Source organism: Cherax quadricarinatus, chromosome 44 (genome assembly GCF_038502225.1).
Source record: "Cherax quadricarinatus isolate ZL_2023a chromosome 44, ASM3850222v1, whole genome shotgun sequence".
Taxonomy (NCBI): Eukaryota; Metazoa; Arthropoda; class Malacostraca; order Decapoda; family Parastacidae; genus Cherax; species Cherax quadricarinatus.
This window is the reverse complement of record NC_091335.1, coordinates 28,720,263-28,734,534: the sequence shown is the minus strand read 5'-3', so window position 1 is coordinate 28,734,534 and position 14,272 is coordinate 28,720,263. Positions and strand designations below refer to the sequence as shown.

The 14,272-nt window shown below is 37.1% G+C and overlaps 1 protein-coding gene across 1 annotated transcript in view; it reads left to right on the top strand.

The window, feature by feature from the left end:
• The window catches only part of LOC128697332 (lachesin-like), a 33,436-nt gene extending 22,056 nt beyond the window's left edge, over positions 1-11,380 (top strand). The window contains exon 3 of the mRNA XM_070093856.1: positions 10,211-11,380. Coding sequence (XP_069949957.1) covers positions 10,211-10,331 — 121 coding nt within the window. The 3' untranslated portion in view covers positions 10,332-11,380. The remainder of the gene's footprint in view (positions 1-10,210) is intronic.
• Positions 11,381-14,272: the final 2,892 nt, after the last annotated feature.

The window sequence follows — 14,272 nt, the reverse complement described above, 5'->3', positions numbered from 1 at the left end:
CTTACACCCTCTCTATAAAATCTTCGAAAAATTAATTCATAAGCTAATCTATTTCTACCTCATCTCCCACAACATACTCAGCCCCTGTCAATTTGGGTTCAGGCCTAATAAAAATGCTAATGATGCTATTATACACATGCTAGAACATATATACACTGCAATAGAGAAAAAAGAAGTCCCACTGGGGATCTTCATTGACTTACGTAAATCTTTTGATACAGTTGACCATGACTTGCTCCATATAAAATTGTCGCACTATGGTATAAGAGGGCACTCCCTCATCTACCTAAAGTCTTACCTCAGCAACAGAAGCCAATATGTGTACACAAATGGGGCAAACTCTTCCGCACAGCTAATTACAGTTGGTGTCCCACAGGGAAGTGTCCTTGGCCCTCTTCTCTTTCTCATATACATAAATGACCTACCAAATGCATCGCAACTACTCAAACCCACACTATCTGCAGATGACACTACATACGCCTTCTCTCACCAGAGCCCAGTCACACTAGCCAATACTGTAAATACCGAATTACAGAAAATATCTACCTGGATGAGTACTAACAAACTTACTCTATACATTGACAAAACCTACTTCATTCAGTTTGGTAACAGAGCTACAGATGTCCCTCTTAACATAATGATAAACGGATCACCTATCACAAAATTCACAGAGGGAAAATTTTTAGGAATCCACCTTGATAATAGACTCAAATTTCAAACACATATACAACAAATTTCCAAAAAAATTTCCAAGACCGTAGGCATACTATCGAAGATACGGTACTATGTTCCACAATCAGCCCTCCTGGCCCTATATCACTCACTTATTTACCCCTATCTCACCTATGGAATTTGTGCATGGGGCTCAACAACAATAAACCATCTCAGACCATTAATTACCCAACAAAAGGCTGCAGTCAGAATGATAACAAATTCCCACTACAGACAGCACACTTCACCAATATTCAAAACTCTAAACCTACTCACAATACAAAACATCCATACTTATTACTGCACCTACTACATTCATAGAACACTTAACTCTGACATAAACCCTCCCCTCAAACGTCTCCTTACCAACCTCAACAGAACACATGGCCATAACACAAGGCACTTTGATGTTCCTCGTGTCCATCTCACACTGCAAAAACTCAATGCACACAAAAGGCCCTAAAATCTGGAATTCATTACCTGTGAATATAAAAGAAACACTGTTTATAAATTCAAGTCTCTTCTCAAAAATCACTTACTCACCCACAAGTAGTACTGAATAATTGTATCTCATAAATTGTATCTCATAAATGTTTCTCATTATTGTATCTCATAAATGTCTAATCTGTGACCCAATCAAACTTTATTTTTTAATTACATTACCTAACAGAATACTCCATTCTACTGAATGCTCAGCAACACAGTAAATGACCATTTGACTTGTCTTTGTAATACTCATTTGTGCTAAATTGTTATCTGTTTACAATAATGTTTTTACCACTGAATATATCATTGCTTAGTTAATCTTAAGTTAATTTTAAGCTGCCCATAATGCTCTGCATACAAGGAGCTTCGGCATGTTGCACTGTAATAACTGTATTCCTTTGTACTTCACTGTATCATGTTCAAATAAATAAATAAATAAATAAATAAATACCTGGATCGTCTCATTCTTTACTGAACGTTTAACGATACCTGGATCGTCTCTTGCTTTACTCAACGTTTAACGATACCTGGATCGTCTCTTGCTTTACTCAACGTTTAACGATACCTGGATCGTCTCTTGCTTTACTCAACGTTTAACGATACCTGGATCGTCTCTTGCTTTACTCAACGTTTAACGATACCTGGGTCGTCTCTTGCTTTACTCAACGTTTAACGATACCTGGATCGTCTCTTGCTTTACTCAACGTTTAACGATACCTGGGTCGTCTCTTGCTTTACTCAACGTTTAACGATACCTGGATAGTCTCTTGCTTTACTCAACGTTTAACGATACCTGGATCGTCTCTTGATTTACACAACGTTTAACGATACCTAGATCGTCTCTTGCTTTACTCAACGTTTAACGATACCTGGATCGTCTCTTGCTTTGCTGAACGTTTAACGATACCGGGATCGTCTCTTGCTTTACTGAACGTTTAACGATACCTGGATTCTCTCTTGCTTAACTGAACGTTTAACGATACCTGGATCGTCTCTTGCTTAACTCAACGTTTAACGATACCTGGATCGTCTCTTGCATTACTCAACATTTAACGATACCTGGATCATCTCTTGGTTTACTCAACGTTTAACGATGCCTGGATCGCCTCTTGCTTAACTGAACGTTTAACGATACCTGGATCGCCTCTTGCTTAACTGAACGTTTAACGATACCTGGATCGTCTCTTGCTTTACTCAACGTTTAACGATACCTGGATCGTCTCTTGCTTTACTCAACGTTTAACGATACCTGGATCGTCTCTTGCTTTACTGAACGTTTAACGTTACCTGAATCGTCTCTTGCTTAACTGAACGTTTAACGATACCTGGAACGTCTCTTGCTTTGCTGAACGTTTAACGATACCGGGATCGTCTCTTGCTTTACTGAACGTTTAACGATACCTGGATTGTCTCTTGCTTAACTGAACGTTTAACGATACCTGGAACGTCTTTTGCTTTACTCAACGTTTAACGATACCTGGATCGTCTCTTGCTTTACTCAACGTTTAACGATACATGGATTGTCTCTTGCTTTACTGAACGTTTAACGATACCTGGATTGTCTCTTGCTTAACTGAACGTTTAACGATACCTGGATTGTCTCTTGCTTTACTCAACATTTAGTGACAACCTAGGAAGTATGATAACTGATGCACGCATGAATAAAGATCACTTACTACTCTCAGGTGACTTCAATATAAATCTCCTGCAAGACCAGGACCCACACGTTACTGAATTCACAAACACTGAGTAACTGCATGTTGCTACCAGCAGTAACAAAACCTGTAAAGTAAAAGAACACAAATGCAACTAATGTGACATTTTATTGTGGCAACGTTTCGCTCTCCAGGAGCTTTATCAAGCCATTATCAAGCTCCTGGAGAGCGAAACGTTGCCACAATAAAATGTCACATTAGTTGCATTTGTGTTCTTTTACTTTACATATTGTCGGTAATTCTACCAACTTTATTACAGTAACAAAACCTACAAGAGTTACAGAGACTAGTGTTTCCCTACTAGACCACATCTGGACCAACACCATATCCCCTTGAAAATCAGGCATAATCACAGATAATAGCACAGATCACTACCCTACCTTCCTCATCATAAATCTTGGCAAATTACCCCATGACACTACTAAAGTCACTTTCAGACTTCACAATGAGGCAGCCATTAATAACTTCTCAGCAGCAGTGACAAATATTGACTGACATACTGAGCTAGAAACCTACAACACTCACTTATCTTCACTACAGCACTTACTTATCTTCCCTACAACACACACTTATCTTCCCTACAACACACACTTATATTGTCTACATCACACATACTTATCTCTCTACAACACACTTATCTTCACTACAACACTCACTTATCTACACTACAACACTCACTTATCTACACTACAACACTCACTTATCTTCACTACAACACTCACTTATCTACACTACAACACTCACTTATCTTCCCTACAAGACACACTTATAATGACTACATCAGCCATACTTATCTCACTACAACACACTTCACTACATCACAAACAAAAACACAGGGACTGTGACTCGACCCCCACATCCACATATAGGTGAGTAAAAAACATGACTGAAACAAATACAAACTCACACAATCACACCCAAATTCCCACACAACTATATAAATGTAACATTAATTACAAATTTATAACTGGGTCTAAATTCGAACGTAACTATAATATTTTTTATAGTTATTAGCGTATACCTCAGTAGGTCATTTCTATAACATCAACATGTAATCTCAGTTTACTGCCTCTATAAAGTACCCACAAAAATGAAGAAATTTACTCTTTTTGTGTGTGCCATCTTGGTCCTGTGCGGCCTCAGCCTTATTGTGAGGCACGTTTATCGCAAGATTTTGAGGTCCCAAAAACTGGAAAAAGAGACCCTCGAAAAGTCAATTATCGCTTTTGGAATATATGATTTTAATTTGCTTACGGATAACAACAAGGATGAGGTGTTTGAGTGTTCTACATGGATTGAGATTCCCGTAGCTGGTCTAGTGTATGAGAGCTGGTGCCTGGAAAAACAGCTGGAGGTGCTACGAAGAAGGATGGAGCACCTGAATCATATAAGGATTCTCATCACAACGAAGATCACCCATCTGTTGATAACCGGATTTATACTGACAATGGTTTATGCCATCTATCAGGCTGTAAAGGTAATTTCAACAGCTAGAACACAACTGTCCAGCCCAGTTTTTCCTCTAGAGCGTCAAGCCCTCATTGCTCTAGGACCTCCACCCTTCCTTCCTCTAGCCCTACCACCACCTAAACCCCTTCCTCTGGCCCTACCACCACCTAAAACCCTTCCTCTGGCCATTCCATCACCTAAAACCCTTCCTCTGGCCCTACCACCACCTGTAACCCTTCCCCTGGCTCTACCACCATCAAAAACCCTTCCTGTAGCCCTTCCAACACCTGAAACTCTTCCCCTGGCCCTACCACCACCTGAAACCCATCAGCTGGCCCTATTTCCACCACCAACCTTCTCCTTGGACCAACAATATCCTCAGTTCGTGTTCATATGCTCTAAGTGGTTCCCACTAGAGACAAATCCACAACACCAGACTATTGCCAACCAGGCCCAACACACTCCCCAAAATAATTTACTTGACAAAGCTAAGCAGAATAGACTTGAGAAAATGATACTGAAAAAAGAATGTTTCCAAAAAAATAAAGAAAGCTGGAAGAGGATGAAAAAGGAGCAGCAGTATTCCAGAAGGACCTGGATGCCATCGAAAAGTGTAAACAGAATAAGAGAGGAAAAAGAAGGAAATAGAAAGCAAAGAAAATACAAGTGAATTAAGGTAATGAGGAGTGAGAGGTTAGAAGAGATTGAAGAGGAGCCAAGTTTTATCCGGCGATGAAATTTGATATTTTTCCAACAGAGATGGATTACTTTAGTTTCCTGTGATTGATGCTGTTCAATCACTGTGTCTGTGTTTATTTATTTAATATATTTATTTATTTATTCCTTTGATGGATACAATAACTCAACATTTGCAATCCTTTAATAACCAGACAAACTTAATGGTTACTTATTTTCAGGTGCTAAAGTGTAATACGTCATTATTTAATATTATATTCCCAAGCTCCCTTATTTGATTACCACTTTATTTGTTCACCACTACTTATTTTAGTCCCTTTTGTATTGTCCCCTTTATTTTAGCTTTAAAAACTACCTTATTTCATATATTTACGTTTGTTAAAATAATTCAGGTGCTATTTCTTAGCTTTAGAATATTTACTTTGTCTTATACTTAAGTCTAATTATAGATCCACTATAAATCTTATGATTACAAGCACTGATCCTGATACCAACCTCTTATTGAATGACTTAAATGAATCAAACAGTAACTATAATTACTACACAGCAGAATAAACAAAGGCACTTCTCAGAGCCAACAACAACATAACTGTCTTTAACTACAATGTCAGATCTTTAAGCAAACATTACGATGATCTCATAGCATTACTAAATTCCCTGCATGCCAATATGTCCATCATTACTCTCACAGAAACCTGGCTGAAGCCAGATACTACAGATGTCTATGCCATTCCTGGTTACACAGCCACACACAACTGTAGGCCAGACCAACAAGAATGTATCACTAATACTCGCACAAGGGATGAACATGGGGAATATATAATAGCTAAATTCAAATCCAAATACCTACAAAAACCTCTCACAGTGAAAAACATCTACAGAGTACCACAGTCAAACATTAGCCGTTTTAGTGACAACCTAGGAAGTATGATAACTGATGCACGCATGAATAAAGATCACTTACTACTCTCGGGTGACTTCAATATAAATCTCCTGCAAGACCAGGACCCACACGTTACTGAATTCACAAACACTGAGTAACTGCATGTTGCTACCAGCAGTAAGAAAACCTACAAGAGTTACAGAGACTAGTGTTTCCCTACTAGACTACATCTGGACCAACACCATATCCCCTTGAAAATCAGGCATAATCATAGATAATATCACAGATCACTACCCTACCTTCCTCATCATAAATCTTGGCAAATTACCCCATGACACTACTAAAGTCACTTTCAGACTTCACAATGAGGCAGCCATTAATAACTTCTCAGCAGCAGTGGGAAACATTGACTGACATACTGAGCTAGAAACCTATACAGATACTAACAAATGTATTAATAATTTTCTAAAAAAGACCCAATACGTCTATAACAAGCACTGCCCTAAAAATCCATAAATTCAAAGCACCTATATGAAAAACAGTACAGAATGGGTCACATAACCAGAGACCAAACAAAACGTTACTCGTCAATTCTAACCAGCCTGATAAGAAGGGCTAAAAAACTGTATTATGAGAACAGATTATCCAACTTACGAGGTGATATAAAAAAAGACTTGGAAAACCCTATCAGAAATTCTAGGAACAAAAAAGATATCACGAAAGAGCGAAATTGAATTAACAAAACCAGATGAACCCCAACTCCCACCAACAGAAACAGCAAACACTCAATAATTTCTTCTCCACTATAGGAAAAAACTTTGCCAATAAAATCCCAAGCTCAGATACCCCACCCAGTGACTACCTCACTGGCAACTACCCGAACACACTGTTCCTAGCTCCGACTAACCTTACTGAAGTCTCCCTTATTATCAACACACTAAAAAAACAAGACAGGAGATTTAAATACCTTACTACCCTTTATATACAAAAAAGCGTCACAAGTGCTATCATCAATCACTGCAACACTCTTTAACAAATCCATAGAATCCTCTACCTTCCCTACAGTTCTCAAAATAGCAAGGGTCACCCCGATCCATAAAGGAGAAGACCAACAGAGTTGAATCACTATAGGCCAATATCCAACTTACACCCTCTCTATAAAATCTTCGAAAAATTAATTCATAAGCTAATCTATTTCTACCTCATCTCCCACAACATACTCAGCCCCTGTCAATTTGGGTTCAGGCCTAATAAAAATGCTAATGATGCTATTATACACATGCTAGAACATATATACACTGCAATAGAGAAAAAAGAAGTCCCACTGGGGATCTTCATTGACTTACGTAAATCTTTTGATACAGTTGACCATGACTTGCTCCATATAAAATTGTCGCACTATGGTATAAGAGGGCACTCCCTCATCTACCTAAAGTCTTACCTCAGCAACAGAAGCCAATATGTGTACACAAATGGGGCAAACTCTTCCGCACAGCTAATTACAGTTGGTGTCCCACAGGGAAGTGTCCTTGGCCCACTTCTCTTTCTCATATACATAAATGACCTACCAAATGCATCGCAACTACTCAAACCCACACTATCTGCAGATGACACTACATACGCCTTCTCTCACCAGAGCTCAGTCACACTAGCCAATACTGTAAATACCGAATTACAGAAAATATCTACCTGGATGAGTACTAACAAACTTACTCTATACATTGACAAAACCTACTTCATTCAGTTTGGTAACAGAGCTACAGATGTCCCTCTTAACATAATGATAAACGGATCACCTATCACAAAATTCACAGAGGGAAAATTTTTAGAAATCCACCTTGATAATAGACTCAAATTTCAAACACATATACAACAAATTTCCAAAAAAATTTCCAAGACCGTAGGCATACTATCGAAGATACGGTACTATGTTCCACAATCAGCCCTCCTGGCCCTATATCACTCACTTATTTACCCCTATCTCACCTATGGAATTTGTGCATGGGGCTCAACAACAATAAACCATCTCAGACCATTAATTACCCAACAAAAGGCTGCAGTCAGAATGATAACAAATTCCCACTACAGACAGCACACTTCACCAATATTCAAAACTCTAAACCTACTCACAATACAAAACATCCATACTTATTACTGCACCTACTACATTCATAGAACAATTAACTCTGATATAAACCCTCCCCTCAAACGTCTCCTTACCAACCTCAACAGAACACATGGCCATAACACAAGGCACTTTGATGTTCCTCGTGTCCATCTCACACTATGCAAAAACTCAATGCACACAAAAGGCCCTAAAATCTGGAATTCATTACCTGTGAATATAAAAGAAACACTGTTTATAAATTCAAGTCTCTTCTCAAAAATCACTTACTCACCCACAAGTAGTACTGAATAATTGTATCTCATAAATTGTATCTCATAAATGTTTCTCATTATTGTATCTCATAAATGTCTAATCTGTGACCCAATCAAACTTTATTTTTTAATTACATTACCTAACAGAATACTCCATTCTACTGAATGCTCAGCAACACAGTAAATGACCATTTGACTTGTCTTTGTAATACTCATTTGTGCTAAATTGTTATCTGTTTACAATAATGTTTTTACCACTGAATATATCATTGCTTAGTTAATCTTAAGTTAATTTTAAGCTGCCCATAATGCTCTGCATACAAGGAGCTTCGGCATGTTGCACTGTAATAACTGTATTCCTTTGTACTTCACTGTATCATGTTCAAATAAATAAATAAATAAATAAATAAATAAATAAATAAATAAATACCTGGATCGTCTCATTCTTTACTGAACGTTTAACGATACCTGAATCGTCTCTTGCTTTACTCAACGTTTAACGATATCTGGATCGTCTCTTGCTTTACTGAACGTTTAACGATACCTGAATCGTCTCTTGCTTTGCTCAACGTTTAACGATACCTGGATCGTCTCTTGCTTTACTGAACGTTTAACGATACCTGAATCGTCTCTTGCTTTGCTCAACGTTTAACGATACCTGAATCGTCTCTTGCTTTGCTCAACGTTTAACGATACCTGAATAGTCTCTTTCTTTACTGAACGTTTAACGATGCTATTATTATTTTTTTTTTGCTCTTTTTCCTCTCTAATAATGTAATTATCCGGGTTCCTATTTTTGCCTATGATATATATTGTGCTTTAATTTTTGGGATTATCACCATGTTCTGTTTAACATAAGATTTCGTTAGGATTTTTAACCTCGCAGGGTTAGCCACCCATGATAACCCATGAAAGTCAGTGCGTCATTGAGGACTGTCTTATTTCCATTGTGGTCCTCAATCTTGTCCCCCAGGATGCGACCCACACCAGTCGACTTACCCCAAGGTACCTATTTGCTGCTAGGTGAACAGGGCAACAGATGTAAGGAAACGTGTCGAAATGTTTCCACCCCATTGGGAATCGAACCCGGGTCCTCCGTGTGTGAAGCGAGAGATTTGTCAGCCACCGGATGTTTCAGGCCTGTAAGATATATTCAACTGATCCTTAATACAGTATACATCAATATTCTAATATTCTAACGTACCTTATAAATTTCCATCCACTAACACATTGTATGTTGCAGATCAGACACACTGTGTATGTTGCGAACCACTCACACTGTATTGCAGGACTCTCGAATAGTGTATGATTCAGACTTCACATGGTGAATGATGCAAGCAATCGACCAGCAGTGCACAATAACCACTAGGGAGGTAGAGATGCGCCTTGGTTAACACCTTTTTGTATTGCGATTAATAATGCTTCTTCAGGAGCAATGTACTTTGTATATGGAATGTAGGAGAACCCAAGTGTGTCCAGAGACACAGAGATACAGTCCAGATAGACACACAGTCCAGACACAGGTGGATACACCTAACTCGGCTCTTCTGCATTCCATTTTTTCTTATAGCATTGCTCAGGAAACATTTGCATTTGCAATGCGAAAGGCTTTAAGCAACATGCCCCCCCCCACAGTGATTGTTGCACACTCCGTATGTCTGAGGCACTGTCGAACAGCGCAGTGTATGTTGTAGATCTCTCGCAGTGTATTGTTCGGATTTCTCATACCATGTATCTTGCAAACCACTCAATGTTGCAGAGATTGTGAATGGTTTGCAAGATACATGTCGCAGAGAGCCTAAGTGAACTATGTATCCTTCAAGCCTTTCTCATCAATTTTATTGCAAAGCACTGACACTGTTGAAGATCCCTCACATTCTGTCTCTTGCAGACACAACATGACGCTCAACATGAGAAACTTAATCTCGTCTGACTTCGGCATCTACACCTGCATCATCAGGAACTTGCTGGGCGAGGCTCAAGCCACCACCATCCTGAGAGGTAAGTCTTGATGCTACCATAACATCACCTTCACAACACTTCCGACAGCAGACTCAATAGAAAGCAAGTGTAGTTACCCATATATTCAGAGAGGCGGTGTTTAACTTTTCGCGAGTTACTTCTCCCCTGTCGACCATTACACTTTAAATACATAAACACGATATGTGTGTGTTTCGGTAGTCGCATAAACCGAGGTAGGTATCCCCGTGTCCTGTAACCCCAGCCACCTCTACATCAACACAGCCAGAAAAGAACATAAGTGAGCAATATAATTTTCTAATTTGAAACCTGGTCTCAGACCGAGCCGAGGGGGCGTTGATTTCCGAAACCTTCTCCAGGTATCTGCAGGTGATGCTAAGCTGAATCATTCATCACGGAACACGGAATAAGAGGAGAATAGGAGGCAGCAGAGAGTTTGCATAAATAAGGAGAAATCAGAATGGGGGCACGTCACAAGCGGTGTTCCTCAGGGGTCAGTGTTGGGCCCGTTGTTCAAAATTTACATAAACGACATAGATGAGAGAATTAATAGCGACATAATCCAATTTGTTGATGGCACCAAAATAGGCCGGCCAATTCATTTTAATGAGGACATTAGAACACTCCAGGATGATTTGAATAGACTGATGCAGTGGTCGAAGAAGTGGCAGATGCAGTTTAATATAGACAATAGCAAAGTTCTAAATGTTGGACAAGAAAATAACCATGCCACATATAAACTCAATGATGTAGATCTTAATACTGATTGCGAAAAGGATTTAGGTGTTCTGGTTAGCAGTAATCTAAAACCAAGACAACAGTGCATTAGTGTTCGCAATAAAGCTAACATAATCCTTGGCTTCATATCTAGAAGTATAAATAATAGAAGTCCTCAGGTTGTTCCTCAACTCTATATATCCTTGGTTAGGCCTCATTTAGCTTATGCTGCTCAGTTCTGGTCATCGTATTACAGAATGGATATAAATGCTCTGGAAAACGTACAGAGGAGGATGACAAAAAAAAGGCACAATACCGTGACTGGAACGATACACAAATAACCCGCACATAAAAGAGAGAAGCTTACGACGACGTTTCGATTATATATATATATATATATATATATATATATATATATATATATATATATATATATATATATATATATATATATATATATATATATATATATATGCAATAAGATCACAGTAAACAGGTGATTTCAGAATATGCAAAACAACCACTCTGAAAGAATAGAGAAATTCCAAGCGCTTTCGTGACTACTCACATTATCAAGGAACTATGAAAGTAAAGCATCCAAGGAAGCTATAAAAGTTGAGAAAGTAGTATCAAGCAAGTCCATGGTCGACAGGAATATAATTGAATCTTGTTTCATAAAAAGCAGTTTTGACAATAATATGAATATTTCCTTTGGTTTATATAAATTAGATCCATTTACAATTAATAGAATTTGGGAAGAATTTAATAATACACTGGACAAATAATAATTTTTAAATTTTCTTGGGTAGAATAGTTTGTGGATGAGTTGTGCAAAGGACCTATCCAGTTGGGTCGGCGCGCGTCAGGTGTTTAACCGTTGTGGGATCTGATAGTGAGGTGTTGGCCAGACCCCTTATATAGCTTCCTTGGATGCTTTACTTTCATAGTTCCTTGATAATGTGAGTAGTCACGAAAGCGCTTGGAATTTCTCTATTCTTTCAGAGTGGTTGTTTTGCATATATATATATATATATATATACATATATATATATATATATATATATATATATATATATATATATATATATATATGTCGTGCCGAATAGGCAGAACTTGCGATTTTGGCTTAAATAGCAACGTTCATCTTGCCATATAAGACGAGTGAAAATTTGTGTATGCAATAATTTCGCCAAAATCATTCTGAACCTAACGAAAAAAATATATTCCACTGTGTTTGTTTAGTATTAAATTATTGTAAACAAATCTAAAATATATTTAGTTGGGTTAGGGTAAAATAAATTGTTCTTGTTATAATAAAGTTAGGTAAGTTTTCTAAGTTTCTTTTGGTGCAAAATTATAAATTTTTACATTAACATTAATGGAAAAAATATATCTTTAAACGTATAAGAGAAAATTTTAGAAAGGCCTTAATTTTAAATGAGTTCTTGCTAATTGACCAGTTTTACATATTCGGCACGACATATATATATATATACAAGGAATTCGCAAGAACAGGCGAAATATACACAAACACTGATCTCTGGCTGAAGGAGACTCGAACCTACGAACCTTGGAACAAGGTACACAGTGCATTACCAATCTACCCACTCTGGCTGCCTTGGATCAAAGTCTAGCGCAAGCTGGACTCCAAGGTATTGGTCCAGTGTGGGTAGATTGGTAAAGCACTGCGTACGTTGTTCCAAGGTTCGAGTCTCCTTCGGCCAGAGATAAGTGTTACATATATATATATATATATATATATATATATATATATATATATGAGTGTGTGTGTGTCGTGCCGAATATGTAAAACTGGTCAATTAGCAAGAACTCATTTAAAATTAAGTCCTTTCTGAAGTTTTCTCTTATACATTTAAAGATATATTTTTTTCATTAATGTTAATGTAAAAATTTTTAATTTTGCACCAAAAGAATCTTAGAAAACTTACCTAACCTTATTATAACAAGAACAATTTATTTTAGCATAACCCAACTAAATATATTTTAGATTTATTTACAATAATTTAATACTAAACAAACACAGTGAAATATTTTTTTTTTGTTAGGTTCAGAATGATTTTTGCAAAATTATTCCATAAAAAAATTTTCGCTTTACCTATATGGCAAGATGAGCGTTGCTATTTAAGCCAAGATCGCAAGTTCTGCCTATTCGGCACGACATATATAATATATATATATATATATATATATATATATATATATATATATATATATATATATATATATATATATTTATATATATATGTATATATATATATAGGGGGGTTTTATATTGCTTAGAAACATATTTTCATATATTGTATTTTTGGGTGAAAATTGCTGGGAGACAAATACAACAAACTAAGAGAACTTAATTTTTTCTCTAAAACTCCCTGAATAAACTGAGTTTTTTTTTGATGAGTAAGGTAGGTTAAATATTATATAAAAGACTTAATTACATTTCTTCTTTCTGTAATGTAATCTTTATCTACTTCTCCAGTATTTACATGTAGATGTAATTATTTTCCAGTAAGGTGAGTGTATCTCTTGACTGGAAATGTTCATGTGTTTGTAGCGTCATTATGGAATTTCGGTACGTTGTAGCATATAACGAATTTATATCTTGTTTCTCTTCTCGTTTATACTTTTATAGGTAATGTCAAGGTACAAATTTACATTTACCTATGTAAAAATATATTAGGCTCTGTGAAATTTATTTTGGGTGAGGCAGGTGGGTGCATAATGTCACCTTACATAGTTGTTGATCATAATTTAGCCCAAAATCGACATTTTAAATAATATAAAGACAGGCCAATTATCACTGATGCCCTGTTTCACTTCCCTGAAATTTATATCATCAACATTACCAATAAAACTCGACATATGAACATAAATTTAGTACAAATCTTTGCCTCGCTTCCCTCAGCTCTAGCAATACAGTTGTATTTATATTCAATGTCCTCATCAAGAAAAATTCCGATTACTGTAGCACCATTGCTGTGTAAACATCAAGAATTACCACTTTGCACTAATGGATAGAGAACTCTGATAAAAGAACTAGACTACTGTATTACTGAGTTGCTGTAGAGGTTCATGGTTAAGGAGATTTTTAGCTGTCGTAGAGAACAGCTGTAGTTTCAAGATGAACAGTTGTGTTAGGCTGATGTAAAGAGGTGGAACATTGATGAATTAGACACGTGTGTAACATCTACTAAATAATCACAGGTGTTCCGCAGGTGTGTAATTCATGAGAGGT